At 42.4% G+C, this 23,139-nt stretch overlaps 1 protein-coding gene across 1 annotated transcript in view; it reads right to left on the bottom strand.

The window, feature by feature from the left end:
- Window positions 1-4,860: 4,860 nt before the first annotated feature.
- Window positions 4,861-23,139, bottom strand: part of cyyr1 (cysteine/tyrosine-rich 1) — a 32,912-nt gene continuing 14,633 nt past the window's right edge. Inside the window, exons 3-4 of the mRNA XM_078232070.1 lie at window positions 15,009-15,166; window positions 4,861-5,446 (exon numbers count right to left, since the gene is read on the bottom strand). Coding sequence (XP_078088196.1) covers window positions 5,310-5,446; window positions 15,009-15,166 — 295 coding nt within the window. The 3' untranslated portion in view covers window positions 4,861-5,309. The remainder of the gene's footprint in view (window positions 5,447-15,008; window positions 15,167-23,139) is intronic.

Below are 23,139 nucleotides of genomic sequence, written 5' to 3'. Positions count from 1 at the left end.
TCATGTCTTACAAATTTAATTGAGTTTTTTGAAGGGGTAACCAAGAAGGTAGATGAGGGCAGTGCAGTTGATGTTGTCTACATGGACTTTAGCAAGGCCTTTGACAAGGTACCGCATGGTAGGTTGTTGCATAAAGTTAAATCTCACAGGATCCAGGGTGAGGTATCTAAATGGATACAAAATTGGCTTCTAGACAGAAGCCAGAGGGTGGTTGTAGAGGGTTGTTTTTCAAACTGGAGGCCTGTGACCAGTGGTGTGCCTCAGGGATCAGTGCTGGGCCCACTGTTATTTGTCATTTATATTAATGATTTGGATGAGAATATAGGGGGCATGGTTAGTAAGTTTGCAGATGACACCAAGATTGGTGGCATGGTGGACAGTGAGGAAGGTTATCGCCAATTGCAGCGGGATCTTGATCACTTGGGCCAGTGGGCTGACGAATGGCAGATGGAGTTTAATTTAGACAAATGCGAGGTAATGCATTTTGGTAGATTGAACTGGGGCAGGACTTACTCAGTTAATGGCAGGGCGTTGGGGAGAGTTACAGAACAAAGAGATCTAGAGGTACATGTTCATAGCTCCTTGAAAGTGGAGTTACAGGTGGACAGAGTGGTGAAAAAGGCATTCGGCATGCTTGGTTTCATCGGTCGGAACATTGAATACAGGAGTTGGGACGTCTTGTTAAAGTTGTACAAGACATTGGTAAGGCCACACTTGGAATACTGTGTGCAATTCTGGTCACCCTATTATAGAAAGGATATTATTAAACTAGAAAGAGTGCAGAAAAGATTTACTAGGATGCTACCGGGACTTGATGGATTGCGTTATAAGGAGAGGCTGAATAGACTGGGATTTTTTTCTTTGGAGCGCAGGAGGCTGAGGGGTGACCTTATAGAGATCTATAAAATAATGAGGGGCATAGACAAGGTAGATAGTCAATATCTTTTCCCAAAGATAGGGGAGTCTAAAACTAGAGGGCATAGGTTTAAGGTGAGAGGGGAGAGATACAAAAGTGTCCAGAGGGGTAATTTTTTCACACAGAGGGTGGTGAGTGTCTGGAACAAGTTGCCAGAGGTAGTAGTAGAGGCGGGTACAATTTTATCTTTTAAAAAGAATTTAGATAGTTACATGGGTACGATGGGTATAGAGGGATATGGGCCAAATGCGGGCAATTGGGATTAGTTTAGGGGTTTCAAAAAAAAGGCGGCATGGACAAGTTGGGCCGAAGGGCCTGTTTCCATGTTGTAAACCTCTATGACTCTATGACTTCACCAAATCTATGATGTTAAGAGCAGACCACCAGACATAACCCAAAGAACAAAGATGAGTACAGCACAAGAACAGGCCCTTTGACCCACTAAGTCTGTGCCGACACAGATGCCTCTCTAATCTATTATTTTCTTGGCTCTATGTGATCCATATTCCTCTATTCCCTGCCTATTCATGTATCTATCCAGATGCCTCTTGAATGTTATAGAATATGCTTCCACCACCTCCACTGACAGAATCCTAGCCAGCATCTTCATTTTTGATACTCTTGGGGGACCAATATGTAGTTCCATTAATATTGGGGGCAGAACAATTACTCGGGTCTCCAAAGAATGATCCCGTCCTCAACACAAAGTTCAACTTTCTTAATGAGGTAGGGTTTCATTTCTTCGGAGGGTTATCCTTGGAATCCATCATTCTAGGATTATTTTGGATAAGGTTGGATCTTTTTGGGTCCAGATTTTAATCTGCCCTTCTGACAATGGCACGATCTCCAAAGCGTTCAGGATCAGCATAACCTCTTCCATCTTCTTCCGTCGCGAAAAAGATATAAAAGTCTGAGGTCACGTACCAACCAAGTCAAGAACAGCTTCTTCCGTGCTGCCTTCAGACTTTTGAATGGACCTACTTTGCATTAAATTGATCTTTCTCTACACCCTAGCTATGACTGCATTCTGCACTCTCTCCTTTCTTCTCTATGAATGGTATACTTTGTATAGCGTGCATTAAGTTGATCTTTCTCTGCACCCTAGTTATGACTAACATTGCAGTAAGAGGTCTCACAATACCAGGTTAAAGTCCAACAGGTTTATTTGGTAGCATGAGCTTTCGGAGCACTGCCCCTTCATCAGGTGAATGGAGGATTGGGTTCACAAACATGGCAAAATAAACACAGACTCAATTACAAGATAATGGTTGGAATGCGAGTCTAAACAGGTAATCAAGTGTTTACAGATGCAAACAATGTGAGTGGAGAAAGGGTTAAGCACAGGTTAAAGAGGTGTGAATTGTCTCAAGCCAGGGTAGTTAGTGAGATTTTGCAAGCCCAGGCAAGTCGTTGGGGTTACAGGCAGTGTGACATGAACCCAAGATCCCGGTTGAGGTCGTCCTCATGTGTGCGGAACTTAGCTATCAGTTTCTGCTCGGCGATTCTGCGTTGTCGTGTGTCTTGAAGGCCACCTTGGAGAACGCTTACCTGAAGATCAGAAGCTGAATGCTCTTGACTGCTGAAGTGTTCCCCGACAGAAAGGGAACACTCATGCCTGGTGATTGTCAAGCGGTGTCCATTCATCCGTTGTCGTAGCATCTGCATGGTCTCGCCAATGCACCATGCCTCAGGACAGCCTTTCCTGCAGCGAATCAGGTAGACAACGTTGGCTGCTGCCAAATAAACCCTGTTGGACTTTAACCTGGTATTGTGAGACTTCTTACTGTGCCTACGCTGACATCTCCACATCATGTAACACTACATTCAGCACTCTCTCGTTTCCTTCTCTCTGAACAGTATACTTTGCAAGAAACAATACTTTTGACTGTATACTAATACATGTGACAATAAATCAAATCAAATCAAAAAACTTTGGTGATGGTCCCAGATGGGTCCCTTTGATCGATATGGAGAAAATACGACCTGTATCTTACAAGGTCAATGTTGTGGGCAAAACCCTAAAGAAGCACTTAGACTATCTCAGAACCAGGGAGTCCCTGCCCAGAAGCCATGCAGATAGCCATTGTTAGTGCCAGCCTTTAGCTCAAAGCTGACTCCCCATTGGCACTTCTGGATAGTGAAGATATGAACTTTGGAGCTGGAGACTGAAGAAATGGGCCTCCGGGCTGAAGTGGAACCTGAGGAGAAACTCGCTTCAGTAATTCTGCGATGCTCCCTCTGAAAGAGAAGGTCCCCTGTTCGGTTCACACTGCCTGATCTAGCCCTGGCTTCAATGACCTCCATCCGAGTGCAAGTGATGGAAAGGACCTCCTCACAGTGTGGTGCGGGGAGGGACATAGACCTATGGTGGGTGGGATGTTATGACAGCCACAAGACCACAGGGGATCATCAATAGATCTCCCTGTCGGCTTTGTGGAGTACGAGCTGCCTTACTGGGCAAATGGAGGCTTGCCCAATGGGAGGTAGTCAGTGGGGGTTTTTAAGATTGTTACATTACCTGGACCAGGGTTGTAGGTCCCGAGGTGAAGGCTACCTGACTGTAAGCCACAGGAGCGGCCCTTTCCTTTATTGCATAATAAAAGAGTATTGGTGATGGGAAACTGGCATTTGGCTGAATTACTACACTAGAGGTCATTGTTTTAAATAAAGGGTCGCTCATTTCAGTCAAAGAGATGAGAATTTGTTTCTCTGAGGGTCGTGATTCTTTGGACTCATTTTCTCAAAAGGAAGTAGATTTTATGGTTCTATGATTCTCAGCAGAGTTTTTGAACATTTTTAAGGCAGTGCTAGATAGATTCTTGCTAAGCAAGTGGGTGAAAGGTTGTCGAGTGTAGATGGGAATATGGTGTTGAGGTTACAATCAGATCAGCTATGATCTTATTGAATTGCGGAGTAGGCTTGAGGGACTGAGTGGTCCACTCCTGCTCCTACGTTCATATGAAACATATGCTCATATGTAACATATGCTCATATGTTCATATGAAACATAAAAAGCATGTGGGTACATCTAATAATTAAAAAGGCAGGTGGAATGATGGCCTTTATTGTGGAGGTGGTGGGTATAAAAATAGATAGACTTGCCACAACTATATAAGGTATTGGTGAAACCGCACCTGGAATAGAACTTGGCGTAAGTTGGAAACAGGCAGCAGAGCTTTGAATTACCTCATGTTTCCGAAGAGAAAACTATGGGATTAATCAAGTCTGGAGGTAACGGATGGGTGAAGATTTCAGCAGCAGATGAGCTGAGTTAGGGATGGAGTTATTACAGAGGTACAACTAGGCAGATTTAGTGCCGGCGTGGATATGTGGTCAGAAGCTGATTTGGGGTCAAATGTATCAATGTTCTAAACAGACTGGTCTAGCTTCAGACAATTGCTAAGGAGAGGGATGGAGTCAGTATCTTATAGAATAGACTTTGTAGTGTGGTTCGAAGACAATGCTTTGGTCTTCCCAGTGTTTAATTGGAGGAAATTTTGGGTTATCAGTACTGGATGCCAGACAAATATTCTGATAATTTAGGAACAGTGGAGGAGTTGAGAAAGTCGGCTTAGGTAGACCTGAGTGCTACCAGCGTATGTGTGATGATGTTGCTAAGGGAAAATATGTAGATAAGAAATAGGAGGGCACCAAGGATAGATCCTTGGAGACACCTGATGCAAATATGCAAGAGCAGAAAGAGAAGCTATTGCAATTGACAATCCTTAATATTCATGTTTCTCAGCAGAACACATTTGTACTTTGTACGCAGTCCCCAGTCTGGATTAATTATAATTCCCTATGTGTGGACACCAAAGTATCATGGGATATTATTCATGTTTCTATATGCACAGGCTTTGTTGTTATCTTGGGATGATACTTTTGTTTTTCTGTAAACAGGCTCTATTTGATAATATGTTTCAATATACATAGATCCAGTTGTTATCTTGGGATTATATTTATGTTATTCTATACACAGGTTCTGTTGTTTTCCATAATATTTTTCTTTTTTTTGAAATGGGTCACTTCATTTTGTTTCACATACTGATCCTCAGTAGTTACTCTGCGTTATGCCGTTGGGTTCTGCCAGCTCAAAGTCTGGATGTTGATCGAGAAATCAGTAGATTCATAATTTATTATGACATATGACTGTAGCATTAAATCTAATAATTTATCTTAAAAAATCCAATCTCTTTCGTTGATAGCATCGCAGGAAAGAAAATTGCCTAAAGAGCTGAGGAGACAATTATTGTCTGGGCGCAATGATAGAATAAATCAGAGGAACAATTGTGCTTTTCTTTTGCAGCTTTGGGCATAGTCCACTCTCATTTATTATGAGAGATGTAGTTACAATCAGCTTCCAACGTTCCGTTTAGTAACGTCAAGTGAGAATTTATTTTCTTGAGCAGCCTGGATAAGGTGGGGGTGGAGTGTACTGCAGGGAAGTTTGAGGCATGGGAGTATAAGGTGGGGGAAGATCCATAGGATAATCCATCTCATAGTCGTAGCTGTAAGGTGGAGGAGGCGGGACTGAAAAGAAAAATTGAGAAATAAATAAACTGAGGAGGCAGCATTCAAAATTTAGAGTTGACAGGAATATTGAACAAATAAAGTCAGTCTTCTCTCAACCATTGTCTACAGCAAAAAATACATTAAATCATTAGATAGCACTCATTTACACACATAACATTTTATTTAACTTTCCCAATAATAACCTGTAAAATTATATCACACTTAAATTGAATAACTAGGGCATGTTTTTCTTGCATTCCTGATATGAGAGAATTTTATGTTGCTCACAGCTTCACAATTATCCAGATGACACAAAGCAATGAAGGTCTTATAGAACTATTAGACACTCACCAAAAGCTGTGCTTATTCTTGTGATCATAATGCTACCTATGTTTCTTCCAAACAAACACTAATGAAGAGTGTCTCCACCATATGATAATTTTTTATCCCTTAAATTAAGAAGAAATTCCTCAGGATATTCCCTGGTGTGTAATGTTCAATGGTTCAATTGTTCTATGTTTAATAATGTGGCCGGAATTTTATCGGCCTGCCCACAACAGAAATCGGAGCAGGCGAGGGGCGGACAATGGGAAGGTCCATTGACCTCGGGTGAGATTTTACGGTTTTGGGATGAGCAAGGCCGTAAAATCCCGCCCTGTGTGTCTGTTGTTTGATCTATGCTCACTATGCTTGATTACTGCTTTATAATAGACTTTGCCATTTTGCACTCATCAGGACAATCGCAAGAATACCAATGTCAGGGAAAACAACAACTTTAAAGGTATGAGAAGAGAGTGCTGATTGGTTGGCAAGTGGACTCTGATTGGTAGAGGCATTGCCATGGAGAATTCACGAGTTAATAGAATCATAGAATCCCTATAGTGCAGAAGGAGGCCATGCCGCCCATCGAGCCTGCACTGACAAGAATCCCAGCCAAGCCATATCCTCGTAAGCCCACATATTTACCCTGCTAATTCCCTTGACACTAAGGGTCAGTCTTTGGACTGTGGGCGGAAACTGGAGCACGTGGAGGAAACCCATGCAGATATGGGGAGAAATACAAAGTCCACACAATCACCCAAGACTAGAGTCGAACCTGGGACCCTGGCACTGTGAGGCAATAGTGCTAACCACTGTGCCTCAGTCCTGTCCACGTGGCTTAATGGTGACTGACAGTTAACTGCCAAGCATTGTTTGAAAAATTAAACCAGGCATTGTCCTGAGGAATGAACCTGAGAGTAGCTATCACTTATTTTGTTTCGTGCAATGTGTGTACGAGTTCTTTCTGGCTGCGAAGAATAGGGCCCTATTTATTAATACATGTAGTTTCCAGTATGTGAAAATGCACTACACTGTGAGTCTGACTGACACTCTTAAATTGTTTGTCAGCATAATTTTTAGCACACTGAAGATTATTTGGCAAATGTCCAATTGCAGAATCACATCTAATGTTGGATACTGTGGGCGAGACTGAGATCTTGGTTTGAGATCTTCCTTGGCCCCCCTTCCGGCGATATAATCAGGTTCACGCCCAGAACCTGATTAGCATTAATTTAAACATATAGAAATCTTATTAAACGGATTTATGCCGTGGAATCTGGCCCCATTGAATGCTCCCACCCACTGTCATGAATCACTACTGTTTTTTGAAAACGGAAACCAGTCGTGATTACCATGCCGGGACACTGAACTGAGAACAGTCCCTGGCTGTTGATGGACATGGCTGAACAGTCCCCTCGCATTGCCCCATGCCACCCTGGAGGTGCCAAGCTGACAGTGCCAGGTTGGCACTGCCATGGGCAAGCACTCTGCCTTATTTGTGGGGGGGGGGGGGGGGCGATTATTGATGGAGGGGGCTTATGCCTGAATTGGGGTGGGAGAGGGCAGAGACTGTGGTTTGGGCCCAGAGACTGGTAGGGGGGAGGGGGCAGTGGTTGCCCCAATGCCAGCTGAGAGCGTGGGTGGTCATGTCACCTTGATGTTCTTTGTAGTGTAGGAGGGGTGCCCTGATCTTTGAGTGGTGGGTGGGTCCCCTCTGCATGCAAGGATTGGGGTCTTCCTCTTGTACGCTAGGTGTTCCAATGTCCATGGGGAGGAATCCTGCTGCAATCATTTTGGGAGCTAGTTAGCTCAGATGATCAGAGTGTAGTGCTAATGACACCAAGTTTGTGGGTTTGATCCCAATACTGGCCAACGGGATAAACCTGTCTTGAAGCAGGCATTTCTTTTAGTGTCAGCTGTGGATCACATGGTAGCAATCTCACCCTGAACCACAAGGTCCTGGGTTCAAGTCCCACTCTAGCGTTTGAGTGCATAAAATCCAGGCTGGCACTATAATCCAGTACTGAGTGAACATTGCTATGTTGGAAGTGCAGTCTTTCAGTTATGATGTTAGACCAGGCCTCAGCTGGATGTAAAAGATCCTATGGCACTATTTTGGGTTCGTCCTGTGGCCTAGTGGTATAGGTCACTGAACTGGTAAACCACAAACCTAGAACAATGTCTGGGATTTCAGATTCAAATCCCACCAGAGTAAATGATTAAATTTGAATTCTAAAATAAACCTCCTGGATAAACTCATTGTTGTCAAGACTCCATATTAAACTTAACAGGATCAGATTACCCTGCACCCCGCAAAGTTGTGGCTCCTTCAAGCCTTGTATTGTGGGAATGCTGCCCAGGTTTCCTGGCCCAGAGCCAGGATCCTTTGAGATTACAAAGGCCCATCAGCTGTGGATTCCAGCCTCACTGTGGCTTCATTGCCTTCTCATTAAAAATGTCCCCCCACCATTATGGAGCCAAACCATACGGCCCTCTCAGCAGATTCATCCCGATGGTGCCCCCTTCCACCCCCCCCCTTCCCCCACAAATTGCCTTCCACCCTCACCTAGGAAAATAGCCTTCACCCCTGCTGCCACCCCTTCCTCCTCAAGATTGTGCTCTTTCCTCCATGAAGCTGCACATTGACAGTGGTATCAACTGCCTCCCCCACTTCTCCCCCACCAGTTCCAGCAAACCCCAGGACTGGCATTTACTCTCTGGCTTCCATGCCCCTCTCTGATGGGCACCCCTTAACCGCTCCCACCCCCACCCCCCCACTGACCTGTGAGTAACTCCCCCCCCTCCAAATTCATGACCATCTTATCTGCCCACTCATCCACCCACCTGAACTCTCAGGTGCCCTCTCTTCCTTGAACTTACTGTTAAAAACCTGTCGTGAACTGTGCTGACGTGACGGAGTTAGAATATACAATGGGGGGTGGGCAGGGGTGGGGGACGGAGAGTGGGGGGAGTTCTGGCGAGGTTTTCTGCTAATGAAATATGAATGTATTGAAATGAGGTTCCCGACCTTCCTATCTGGAAACCTCATTACATCACTGGTGGAGGAGTGGGGAAAATGTGAAAACAGGATTTCGCTGGTAAGATTCTTGTTTTTTGACTCCTCTGGCATTTTGTGCCCACAGTCATCGTTTGCCCGGCCAGTATGAGAGCTGACTGAAGTGGTGGGTAATTGGACATTGAGAGGCAAATTAAATTTTAAAAATTTTATTTATTAGTATCACAAGGAGGCTTGTGAAAATCTCCTAGTCGCCACACTCTGGCACCTGTTCAAGTGCCCATAAGGATACATTTCAGAAGACGTTGTGGGATGAGTAATTTAAGACATTAATTACATTTGATAACTGTGTTATGGTAGCGAGGAAATGCAACTTTCGTCCTATGATTCCTAAAGCATTTCACCACTGTGGGTTTCCTCTCAGTCATTTGTAGACAAAAGAATCAAATGTTATGAGCTTTATAGAGACCAATACCATGTAAAAATTTAAACTTCCAGCTAATAGCTAAAAAGGATGACACAACAAGAATTCACTTTTTAAGACTTTTACCATAGAACCATAGAAATGCTACGGTGCAGAAAGAGGACATTCAGCCCATTGTATCTGCACTGGGCAAAACAGGAAAAAGAAATTAACCGCTCATTTTAATCTGACTTTCCAACCCCTGGTCTGTAGCCTTGTAGGTTACAGCACTTCAGATGCAGATCCAAATACCTTTAAAATGACTTGAGCATTTCAGCCTCAACCCCTGACTTAGGCAGTGAATTCCAGATCCTACCACCCTCTGGATGAAAAAAGGTTTTTCTTATGTCCTCTCTAACCCTTCTAACAATTTCCATAGATTGAGTCATAGAGATGTACAGCGCGGAAACAGCCCCTTTGGCCCAACTCATCTGTGCTGACCAGGTTTCCTAAACTGAGCTAGTCCCATTTTCCAGCATTTGGCCCATATCCATCTAAATCTTTCCCATCCATGTTTCTGTCCAAATGTATTTTAAACGTTGTAATTGTACCCACCTCTACCACCTACTCTGGCGTCTCATTCCATATACGCACCACCCTCTATGTGAAAAGGTTGCCCCTCAGCTCCCTTTTAAATATTTCCCCATTCACCTTAAACCTATGCCCTTCAGTTTTGGACTCCCCTCCCCTGGGGAAAAAACCTTGGCTATTCACCTTATCTATGCCCCTTATGGTTTTATAGACTTCTATAAGATCACCTGTCATCCTCCTACAATCTAGGGAAAAGGTCCCAGCCTATCCAGCCTCTCCTTATAATTCGAACCTTCCAGTCCTGGTAACATCCTTGTAAATCTTTTTGCACCCTTTGCAGTTTAATAACATCCTTCCTATAGTAGGGTGACCAGAATTGTATGCAGTGCTCCAAATATGGCTATACCAATGTCTTGTACAGTTGTAACATAGCATCCCAACTCCTGTACTCAATGCTCTGACCAATGAAGGCAAGTATGCCAAACGCCTTCTTCACCACCCTGTCTACATGTGACGCCACTTGCAAAGAACTATGTACCTGCACCCCTAGGTCTTTCTGTTCGACAACATTTCCCAGGACCCTACCATTAACTGTGTAAATCCTGCATTGTTTGTCTTACCAAAATGCAACAACTCACATTTATCTGAATTAAACCTCTTCTGCCATACCTCAGCCTACTGGCCTAGTTGATCAAGATCCTGTTGTGTTCTTAGATAACCTTCTCCATTGTCCACTACACCACCAATTTTGGTGTCACCCACAAACTTACTAACCATGCCTCCATATTCTCATCCAAATCATTTATATAAATGACAAACAACAGTCGACCCAGCACTGATCCCTGTGGCACACTGCTGGTCACAGGCCTCCAGTCTGAAAAAGAACCCTCTACCACCACCCTCTGTCTCCTACTAGTAAGCTAATTTTGTATTCAATTGGCTAGTTCTCCCTGGATCCCATGTGATTTAACCTTACTGACCAGCCTACCATGCGGTACCTTGTCAAAGTTCTTGATAAAGTCCATATAGACAATGTCTACCACACTGCCCTCATCTATTTTCTTGGTCAACCCTCCAAAAAACTGTCAAATTTGTAAGACAAAATTTCCCATGCACAAAGCATGCCGACTATCCCTAATCAGCCCTTGCCATTCCAAATGCATGTAGATCCTGTCTCTCAGAATCCTCTCCAACAACTAACGTAAGGCTCACTGGTCTGTAGTTCCCTGGTTTTGCCCTGCCCTTTCTTGAATAACAGCACAACATTTGCCTCCCTCCAGTCTTCCGGCACCTCACCCGGGGCTGTCGATGATACAAATATCTCTGCTAGGGGTCCCACAATTTCTTCTCTAACTTCCCACGATGTCCTGGGGTGCACTTGATCAGGTTCCGTGGTAATTGACCCCTGAGCTAGGGAAAAGTCTCTCCTGCCTACCCTATCTAGGCCTCTCATAATTTTGTACATCACACCTATCCAAGCCCTCTTTATAGCTGCAACTTACAAGCCCTGGCAAAATTCTTGGAAAGTTCCTCTGCAATCACTTCAGGGTAATTATGTCCTTCCTGTAATGTGGTGATCAGAACTGTAGACAAATTTCCAGTTGTGGCCTAGCCAACATTTTATACACTACCATCATTACGCCTCTGCTTTAGTATTCAGTAACTTGTCCAATACAGGAAAGCATTCCATATGCTTTCTTGACCGCCTTGTCCACCTGTCCGGCCACATTCAAAGACCCATGGACATGTACTCCAAGGTCTCTCACTTCCTGAACCCCTCTCAATATCTTCCCATTTATTGAGTATTCCCTTGCTTTGTTTGCCCTCCCCAAGTCTATTACCTCCCACTTTTCCAGATTGAATTCCATTTGCACCTTCTCTGCCCATCCAACCAAACCATTGATATCATTCTGGAGTACACATTTATTCTCTTTACTAACTGCCACGCAGCCAATTTTTGTGTCAATTTTCCAATCATGTGTCTCACATTTCAGTCTAAATCATTAATATGTACAACAAACAGCAAGAGTCTCAACACTGAGTCCTGTGGAATACCTTATTTGTGAAAATATCCATCGACCATTACCCTTTGTTTTCTGTCATTGAGCTAATTTTGTATCCAACCTGCCATCTTCTCCTGTATCCCATGAGATCTTATTTTTCTGACTTGTTTGCCATGTGTGACATTGTCAAATGCCTTACTGAAATCCATGTAGAAAACATCCACTACACTACCTCCTTGTTACTTCCTCAAAATATTCTATTTACTTAGTAAGGCACGATATTCCCTTATCAAAAGCATGCTGAATATTCCTGATCGATCCGTGCCTTTTTAAATGACAATTCATCTTGTGTCTCAGGATAGTTTCCAGTAATTTACCCATCACTGAAGCCAGACTGACTGGCCTATAATTTTCTGGCCTGTCTCTCGCACACTTTTTAAATAGTAGTACAACATTCATAGACCCCGGTCCTCTGGGACGTTGTCCATGTCTAGCGAGGATTGGAAAATGTTCATCAGAGCATTCTCCCTCGTTTTCTTCAACAACCTGGGATAAAGTTCATCTGGACCTGGCAATTTATCCACCTTTCAAAAATGCCAGTCCTTCCATACTTCCTCTCTCACTATGCTTATTGCACCTAATATTTGGCACTCCTCATCTTTAACTAGAACGTCTGCATCATCTCTCTTCTTAGTGAAGACAAAGTACTTGTTGAGAGCCCTACCCACACATCTTCTCTATCAACCGACAAGATATATACATCTCTGACAAACCCTAACTTTTCCTTAGTTATTCTCTTGTTCTTAATGTATTGGTAAAACATCTTACAATTTTCTTTGAGTTTACCTGGCAATATTTTTTCATATCTTCTCTTTGCTTTTCTAATTTCCATTTTGATCCACCCCTGTACTTTCTATACTCCTCTTAGCTTTCTACAGTAAAGTCTTTTGTTGGCATAAATGGATCTTTTTCTGATTGGCAGTCAGTGATGGGTGAGGTGCCACAAGGATCTGTGCTCTGACCCCAACTGTTCATATTATATATTAATAATTTGAAAGAGGGAACTGAATGTATTATCTCCGAATTTGCAGATGATGCAAAGTTGGGTGGAAGGCTGAACTGTGAGGAGGATGCAGAGATGCTTAAGCATGATTTGGACAGGCTGGGTGTGTGGGCATTTGCATGGCAGATGCAATATAATGTGGATAAATGTGAGGTTATCCACTTTGGTAGCAATAATAGGAAGACAGATTATTACTTGAATGGATGTAAATTGGGAGAGATGGATACTCAACGAGACATTGGAGTCCTCGTGCATCAGTCACTGAAAGTAAGCGCGCAGGTACAGCAAGCAGTAATTAAGGCAAATGGTATGTTGGCCTTAGTGAGATGATTTGAGTTTAGGAATAGGGATGTTTTGCTGCAATTGTATAAGGCATTGGTGAGGCCACACCTGGAGTATTATGTGCAGTTTTGGTGTCCTTATCTGAAGAAGGATTTCCTTGCTATAGAGGGAGTACAGTGAAGGTTTACCAGGCTGATTCCTGGGATGGCAGGTCTGTCATATGAGGAGCGACTAAGTTAGGATTACATTCACTGAAGCTTAGAAGAGTGAGAGGGGATCTCATAGAAACTTATAAAATTCTAACATGGTTAGATAGGATAGATTCAGAAAGAATGTTCCCGATGGTGGGGAAGTCCAGAACTAGGGGTCATAGTTTGAGGATAAGGGGTAAACCTTTTAGAACTGAGGTGAGGAGAAATTTCTTCACCCAGAGGGTGGTGAATGTGTGGAATTCACTACCGCCGAATGAAGTTGAGGCCAAAACGTTGTCTGATTTCAAGAAGAAATTAGATATAACTCTTGGGGCTCAAGGGATCAAGGGATATGGGAGGAAGGGGGATCAGAATATTGAATTCGATGATCAGCCATGATCAAGATGAATGGCGGAACAGGCTTGGAGGGCCGAATGGCCTACCCCTGCTTCTAGTTTCCATGTTCTATGTGACTACCATAAGCTTTTTCTGCTTTTTCTTGGCCTGTGACAAATGAATAAAAACGCTATTAACGAAACTATTTTTGTGGCAACTTATACATTAAACTAGAGAAAAATACATTCATCTTTTATACTTAACGAACATTGTGCTCTCCACAGAACAACAGTCCTTAAGGCAAACAGTCCACGGTTGCTCCCAGCTTATCATCGGTTCACGTTTCCCTATTTCATCAAGTAATAACTTCAAATGACTGTCTCAGGTACTTCCCTTAGTTTTTGGAGAGTTTCCTAAATTCACTGGTAGCAGTAAAACTGTTGAATGATTCTTGCCCCTTGGTCCACCAGGACAAATCTCTCCAAATCCTTAGATGGCTGTGGGATTCATCTCTAACGAGAGACTGTCTCCTTCCCATATACTTCTTGTGCTAGTTTACAAAGCCAAGCAGCCTCTTCTTTCTGTTGACTACATGAAACTGCTGTCTGTCTGTGAAATTCATTGATTTGTAGGGAAACCTGTAGCCTGATCTCAATTTCTTTTTCTGCACTTCTCCATGGCACTATGAAACACATTTGTCTTGCATCCAGTTAAAAAGGCTGATTAGCTATTCTTGACCCCCAACTCGCTTTCATCTTAGAAGTAAATCAACAGTGTAAAGCACAATTGTTTATGATCAAACATTCTCAACATCTTTCTGGGACTTTTGTGAGACTCATTTTTCATTGCTAACACACAGGCTACTGCCATTGGCTTCAAGCATAAATACCTCACACTTTCTTCTCAGTAAAAGAATCTAAAGTTTTCCTTTGTTCTCTATCAATCAAACAATCCAGGCTTATTGTCAGGCCGACTTCAGAACAGGTCATATGACTCCTTTCATCCCCTCATTTTACCTTAAATCAAAGACATAATTCCAAACATAACAATCTTATAACCCTCATAATTAGAACAAGTGATTGATTGCCATGATTAGCTAATACACCCGTTACTGTTGTATCACATGACTATTGGGATGATAGAAGGCAACTCAATAAACTTGTTTTATTTTTAGCTAGTAATTATTCAATTCCAAAAAGAAAAGGATAGGTTAAGAGAGTTCAACAAGAAAGGGAGTGGAGGTTCAATATATAGAGATGGATTAATGGAGAGAGAGGCAGTGACCAGAAAAAGTTAGATTGATAAAGTGAGTGATCAGGCTCAAGAAATGACTATTCATGCCAAACTCTGCTTGCTGATGCTTTTGCTTCTTACCAGTGAATCGACTGACAGTATTGATATGAGATGTCTGCATCACACCCACACGTGTGCTCCCACTGTTTTTGATACACATGCAGATACAAATGGCTATTCCAGCAACCACTCCCATGAGAAAGACAATCCCAAATACGACACCTGCTATTGCTGTGCCTCTGTAAAAGAAAGAATAGTTACCGCATAGTGGAGATGCCATTGAAAATGTAATTGCATCATTAAATATCAAACTGTTACAATTTCAACAAAAATATTGGTTAGTATTTTGGTTCTAATACAATTTTTAAAATTTGGCCAGCTTGTTAAAATTCATTTAAAAGCTCCATTAACAGCTAGGTGGGATAATGCACTGTGAATATTAAACTATATGGAACCAGAAGATTTCAGGTTTAGTTACGAATTTGTGCCAAATTAGTTGATGTCAGCTGGGACTGTACCAGAAGTATTTAATTAATTACAGTAGATCTTCATTAAAAGTTATTTGAGTTCCTGAAAATCGCGATTTTAAGTGAAATAACTTGATGTGAATCATAAATTGAAATCAGTGTTAAAGCCGGAGTTAGATTCCTTTGGGCATTTCTTGCCCAGAAAAAGCAATGTAGAAGTTGAAATACTATACCGTAAATGTGCAGCAATCTGCATTCCTAGCTTTCAAAAATAAAATAAATGACTGAATATAACACAAATACCATGTACATTGAAATTAGATAACGCTAAATCACCCAAACAAGCCTCGAGTAGCACAGCTTCTGTCTCATCCACAACACTCCTGGAACTCAGCTCAATTTTGCTTGCTTTCCCACCCTGTCCCTCTCCTTCCCCACACTTTCTCTCTCTTTATTTATTAGTGTCACAAGTAGGCTTACATTAACATTACAATTAAGTCACTGTGAAAATCCCCTAGTTGCCACACTCTGGCACCTGTTCGGGTTACACTGAGGAAGAATTTAGCATGGCCAATGCACCTAACCAGCACGTCTTTTGGACTGTGAGAGGAAACCGGAGCATCTGGAGGGAACCCACGCAGACATGGGGAGAACGTGCAGACTCTGCACAGACAGTAACCCAATCCAGGAATTGAACCCAGACCTCTGGCGCTGTGGGCAGCAGTACTAACCACTGTGCTACCGAATCATTCTGTCCCTCTTCTACTCTTTCTCACTATCTCTGACCTTTCCCACTCTCTCTCCTTTCCTACCATGACTCTCTCTTGCTCTACTTTCCCACTCTGTCTCTCTCTAATTTGTCAGGTTGTCTCTTTTTTTCTCCTTTCCCACTCTCTCTCTCTCTCTGTCTCCCTCTTGTGTTGTGACGCTAGAGCTGCAACCTCATTCACCAGAGACACGCAATTAAGTTTAAATGCCTCCTTCCCCTCCCGACTCCAAACTCGCCATGGGAAGGGCATTATGTATCTGTCACTCTACCACTTTAACAGTTGTCAGTTTCCTAACCCTAAGCGTCTCCAAAAAAGGCAATCCTATTTCCTGTCACTCAAACAACTTTAAATCCATGCTGCCACTGTAACTTTTATTCCATGGGCTTCAACTTTGCTGGCAAATCCATTAACATAATTTTCCAAATATAATTCTTTTTTACATTTGTGCGACATGGTTGTTGATAGCTGGCCAGCATTTATTGCCCATTCCTGGTTGCCCTTGAGAAGGTGGCGGTGAGCTGCCTTCTTGAATCGCTGCAATCCATGTTTTGTAGGTTGACCCACAATGATGTTAGGGAGGGAATTCCAGGATTTTGACCCAGCAACTGTGAAGGAACGGCGATATATTTCCAAGGCAGGATGGTGAGTGACCTGGAGGGGAACTTGTAGGTGGTGGTGTTCCCAAGTATCTGCTGCCCTTGTCCTTCTAGTTGGAAATGGTCGTGGGTTTGGAAGGCGCTGTCTAAGGATCTTTGGTGAATTGCTGCAGTGCATCTTGTAGATAGTACACACTGCTGCTACTGAGCGTTAGTGGTGGAGGGATTGAATGTTTGTAGATGTGGTGCCAATCAAGCGGGCTGCTTTGTCCTGGATGGTATCAAGCTTCTTGAGTGTTGTTGGAGCTGCACCCATCCAGGCAAGTGGGGAGTATTCCATCATGCTCCTGACTTGTGCCTTGTAGATGGTGGATAGGCTTTGGAGAGTCAGGAGCTGAGTTAATCGCCGCAGTATTCCTGGCCTCTGACCTGCTCCTGTAGCCACTGTGTTTATGTGCCGAGTTCAGTTGAGTTTCTGGTCAATGGTAACCCCAAGGATGTTGACAGTGGGGGATTCAGTGGTAATACCGTTGAATGTCAAGGAGCGGTGGTTAGAGTGTCTCTTATTGGCGATGGTCATTGTCTGGCATTTATGTGGCACGAATGTTACTTGCCATTTGTCAGCCCAAACCTGGATATTCTTTTGATCTTGTTGCATTTGAACATGCACTGCTTCAGTATCTGAGGAGTCACGAATGGTGCTGAACATTGTGCAATCATCGGCGAACATCCCCACTTCTGACCTTATGACAGAGGGAAGGTCATTGATGAAGATTGTTGGGCCTAGCCCTGAGGGACTCCTGCAGAGATGTCCTGGAGCTGAGATGATTGACCCTCCACAACCATCTTCCTATGTGCCAGGTATGACTCCAACCAGCGGAGAGTTTGTCCCCTGATACCCATTGATTCCAGTTTTGCTAAATCCAGTTGGACATTTTCCAACTAAACATTTATCTAGAAGTTAGTGAACATATTATAAATGGTAACAAATCAAAAAGCCTTTTACCCTGTCAAGTCATTGTGAATGGTAATGCATACTTATTAGAAAAATTGCATTTCAATTATATTTCTTTTAAATTCTTTCTATTTCTATGGCATAAATGAGAATTGACTCTTGTTTTAACTCATTAATATTGATAAATTTATTATATATTTATGGGCGGCACGGTAGCACAGTGGTTAGCACTGCTGCTTCACAGCTCCAGGGACCTGGGTTCGATTCCCGGCTTGGGTCACTGTCTGTGTGGAGTTTGCACATTCTCCTCATGTCTGCGTGGGTTTCCTCCAGGTGCTCCAGTTTCCTCCCACAGTCCAAAAATGAGCGGGTTAGGTTGATTGGCCATGCTAAAAAAAATTGCCCTTAGAGTCCTGAGATGCGTAGGTTAGAGGGATTAGTGGGTAAATATGTAGGGATATGGGGGTAGGGCCTGGGTGGGTTTGTGGTCAGTGCAGACTCAATAGGCCAAATGACCTCTTTCTGTACTGTAGGGTTTCTACGATATTTCTATGATATTTCTAAACTTAAAGAAATGATCAAGAAGCTAAGTTTTTATATTCTTTTTACATTCGCCCATAACTACCTGGTTCCCTGGCGTCGTATTTCAATGTACCTCAATGAAGTGTTGGGAAATCCCTCCAGAACGTTCTCATGTAAGGGTTTACCTGGCAATTGCCCAGAACTGCTAACTTCCCTTGGACAACTGCGCTCGGCTGGGAACCATCTGACTGAAGAGACTTAAATTGCTAACTTCGGATCGTTCTGGCAGTTTTACCCTGATCGTTACTCTGAAAGAGTATTCTGAAAGAGTTAGAAGGGAAAAAAATTACTTCTAACTCCAGGGTAACTATTTAAACAACCCCGCGGACACACACAACCCTCCCCCCTACAACTCTCCCTCCCTGTCTAACCCTCTTACCTTCCACTTTTTTTATCTCCACTAACTTCCCTCCACCCTGCCATTGCACTGCTAGCAACTGTCGGCAGCCACATGTGCCTCACGTGCTCCAGCTGACACCTCATCAGAGCAGCTACACCTCAAGGCAACGATCATTAATTAAAGCTCACAGAAAAAGTAAGGCTTCTTTTGCGATGTGGTGTCAAAGAGCATGGTAGACACAGCTTCAAGCTCCGCTTGTCACACTTCCTGATATTTGGCTGATGTTCATCGGAAAAATTTGAAATGTCTCCTAGCTGAGATATGGGCAGAGGGAAGAGAAAACCAGGTGGGAGAGTTTGTCACACTCAGTGCTCACAGTACTTTAGTGTTGCAATAAAATGTTCCAATATCTATTTAGCCAACCATTATCCCATGGGTGCAACATTTGACTAGATCAATAGCTGACCAATCAAAAAAGTCCAAACAGATCCGACTTGGGTCACTGTGTGGAGTTTGCGCGTTCTCCACATGACTGCATGGGTTTCCTCTGGGTGCTCCGGTTTCCTCCCACATTTTGAAGGACGCACTGGTTTCAGTGCATTGACCCGAACAGGCGCCGGACTGTGGCGACTAGGGGAATTTCACAGTAACTTCATTGCAGTGTTAATGTAAGCTTTACTTGTGACTAATCAATAAACTTTAACTTTAACTATTAGCTGTACGCTCGTTTTCTTCTCTATGAATGGTATACTTTGTCTGTATAGCCATGAAGTGCTGTTGTAGCCATAGTGTTGTTGTCTGTATAGCGTGTAAGAAACAATACTTTTCACTGTCTGTTAATACATGTGACAATAATAAATCAAATCAAAAGAATTGACTTGGCTCAGTAGTTAGCAGTACCCTCTGGTGGCTATAATGTATAATACAGAATCAGCAACAGCTCCGCAATAAATTGCAGTTACTAATCAATTTGTGTGTTTTAAACTGGAAGTGTGGCCCCGTGAAAGCTGTGCAAGAAGTCCTGAAACTGAGATGGGTTGACTAGAGTTTGGATACATTATAATGTGGAACAGTAATATCTTATTAAAGTGTTCTCCAGGGCAGATAAGCCTTGGCAGATGCAAAAAAAAGTTGGAGAACCCAATTTGTATGGCATCTATGAAATTGTTATGGTTTTCTTGATGGTTTAATTGGTAAGCATGCTTCAGAATGTAAGTTAATCTATAAAGTTCAGAAGATTCCAGGTTCAGTTCCAGATCTTCAGTGAGGATGGCAAAGATGCCATAACTAAGGCCAATTGTAGCATCTTTGAAAACAGGACTACGTTCAGTTATTTCTCTTTATTCTTTGATTGGATATGGACTTCACTGGCAAAGCTTGCATATATTGTTCATCCTTAATTGCCTTTGAAAATATGATGCTGAACTACTTCTTAAACTGCTGCAGTCTGCATGGTGTAGATATAACCATAGTGCTGTTAGGTAGGAAGTTCTGGGATTTTGATCCAGTGATGATGAAAGAATGGCAATACAATTCCGATTTGGGATGGTGTGTAATTTGGAGAGAACCCAGAAGATGGTGGTGTTCCCATGCATCTTCTGAGGATGAATTGTCTCTAGCCTCCAATTTCTGATTATAACAGTGATTTTTCATTTTTTAACCTTTGCCATCAGCATAAGATCACTATACACCAGAAGTTTCTTATTTTTGTCCTCCAAATTTCTAAATATCAAACATGCTATTCATTAATTTCCAAAACTTGTTATGTAGAAATTAAAATTCAAAACACATTGCCCTTCAAATTCATTCTCTTCCTTTGGCTTGTTATCACCTCATGACTACTCCTAGATTTACCCTGTTTCTTCTTCACCCAATATTTCATTGGCACATTACTCAAAATTTTCAGGGGAAAACACACTGGCTTTTCAATTGCTTATTGGAGTCAAGTAGAGATTCTTTAAGTACAATCCCAAAGAAGAGATGGGTTGACTAGAGTTTGGATACTTGGAAAGGAGTGAATTTGGTTAATTGGATAACCAAAGTAATTAATTATAAGGGACATATTCCGAAAGATGTAACATGGCATTATATCAGTCTAATTTCCTTTCCTTAAAGTCTATTCCTAGAATGAATTATTATCTGAGGGAACTTGCAAATGAAGACCATTAGAAATAACCTCTATAAAAATAAATCATTTTAAACAGGAGCATATTTATTTATGTAAGCACTGATCACATTTAGTGAGAGATACTGTTCTGCTAAATGACCTTTTTTAAGGTTCATTCAAATATTTTGTTCCATTTTAATGACAGAAAATGGACAAGTATATTATCCACACCAAACCCAGGACTCCCCTTATATAAAAACTTTGAAAGCAGGTTCTCAAGAGTCCTATTATCTTTTACCTTGGTACACAACAATCTCTAAGATAAAAATCTTCTATTTTAGCTTTTAACTCAGTAGCCTTCCAGAATGTAGTTCAGGATATTGTAAATGGTACAGAAGTACTTGTTTTTTTTTCAGTTTATTTATTAGTGTCGCAAATAAGCTTACATTAACACTGCAATGAAGTTACTGTGAAAATCCCCTAGTTGTCTCACTCTGACGCCCGTTCGGCTATACTGAGGGAGAACTGGCATGGTCAATGCACCTAACTAGCACATCTTTTGGACTGTGGGAGGAAACCGGAGCAGCCAGAGGAAACCTACACGGACACGGGAAGAATGTGCAGACTCCGCACAAGCAGTAACCCAAGCCAAGAATCAAACCCAGGTCCCTGGCACTGTGAGACAGCAGTGCTAACCATTGTGCCACCCCTGATGAGTTCTGTGAGAACGTAGATATTAAACTGAGCAAAGACCGAAAATAATACTGTTAAACCAATTATACTTCCTTCCCAGTGGACAATATTCTTAGACTTTTCACACAATGAACAATAATGGTATAAAGTTCACAATTAATTAGCAGAACATAAGAACAGGGAAGGAAAAAAATGATTCATCCAATGTGTGGCTTGTCCTATATCTTAATTTGCTTTTCAATGAGTGCTAATTAGATGCTTTGTGCATCATTTCTATCACAACAAATAACAAACCTGCCTATTTATCATCAATAAAATGCTGGATAAACTCAGCAGGTCTGGCAGCATCTGTGGAAAGAGAAACAGAGTTAATGTTTCATGTCCGTATGACTTCTTCAGAACTGAAGAGGGGTAAAAATGTGATGGATTATACAGCTGGAGAGAGGGATGGAAAAGGTGGAGCAGAATAGAAGATCAGGGATAGCTCAGAGCTTAGGAGAGATTGACAAAGATGTCATGGACACAAAGGAAAAGGAGTGTTAATGGTAGCATTAAGGACTAAAGAAGGTGATAATAGTGGCATATAGGTAAGATAGCAGAATGTATTAACAGGAGAACCCATTGTGTGTGAGGGGGTGGTGGTGGTGGGGGAGGGGAAGGTTGCAATGGGACAAGCAAAGAACACAAAAAAGGGTCAAGATGGAGGAGAAAGTTCACAGTCTAAAGTTTTTGAACTCAATTTTCAGTCCAGAATACTGTAAAGGAAAATGAGGAATTGTTCCTCCAGTTCATGTTGGGCTTCACTGAAATATTGTCATGGACCAAGGACGGACATGAGGTCATGAGAGCAAGGTGCTGAGTTGAAATGGCAAGAAACAGGAAAGTTGGGAATCATTCTTGCGGACTGCATTTAGTCTCTCCAATGTAGAGGAAATTGCATGGGAGCATCAAAGAAAGCAAATTGGGACTGCATTGGGAGCAGTGAATATGAACACATGCAATCGCAGAAGGTGCAACATCTACTCCTTCCTGCCTCCTCACTGTCCAAATAGCATTTCACTTGCATCTACTTCAATTTGGTGTACTATATTCACTGCACCCAGAATTGGTGTGTGTGGGGGGGGGGGGGGGGGGGGGGGCATCAGATTCCTGAGGCATTGGGATTGGTTCTGGGGCAGGTGGGACCTGTACAAGATGGACAGATTACACCTTAACAGGACCAGGACTAATATTCTTGCAGGGAGTTTTGAAGGTTGGAACTAGATCGTAATGGGGATCGGAACTTGAGGGGTATCTCAAATTGGAAGGAAGTAGAAAAGTATCAGTGAAATTACAAGGCCGGCGAAAAGAAAGTGAGCATCAACTAGGCTTGGAATGTAGAATAATGTTAAAAAGACAAAGTTAAGGGCACTCTACCTGAATACATTAGCACGGGAGGATATCAGATTAGAAGAACAAAATGTGGAATCTGTTTGGGTGGAGCTGAGATACAGCAAGGGCCAACAAACATAGTTAGGAGTTGTTTAAAGGCCAACAGTAGTGGTAGTGTGGGACATGGTATTAATCAGGAGATCAAAGAAGCATGTAGAATGAATAACAGCATTTATGGGTGACTTCAATCTGCACATAGACTGGATAAATCTAATGAGCACTAATGATGTGGAGGATGAATTTCTAGAATTTAACGGATGGTTTTCTAGAG

This window comes from Mustelus asterias, chromosome 17 (genome assembly GCF_964213995.1).
Source record: "Mustelus asterias chromosome 17, sMusAst1.hap1.1, whole genome shotgun sequence".
NCBI lineage: Eukaryota > Metazoa > Chordata > Chondrichthyes > Carcharhiniformes > Triakidae > Mustelus > Mustelus asterias.
This window is presented reverse-complemented; position numbering and strand designations above follow the sequence as displayed.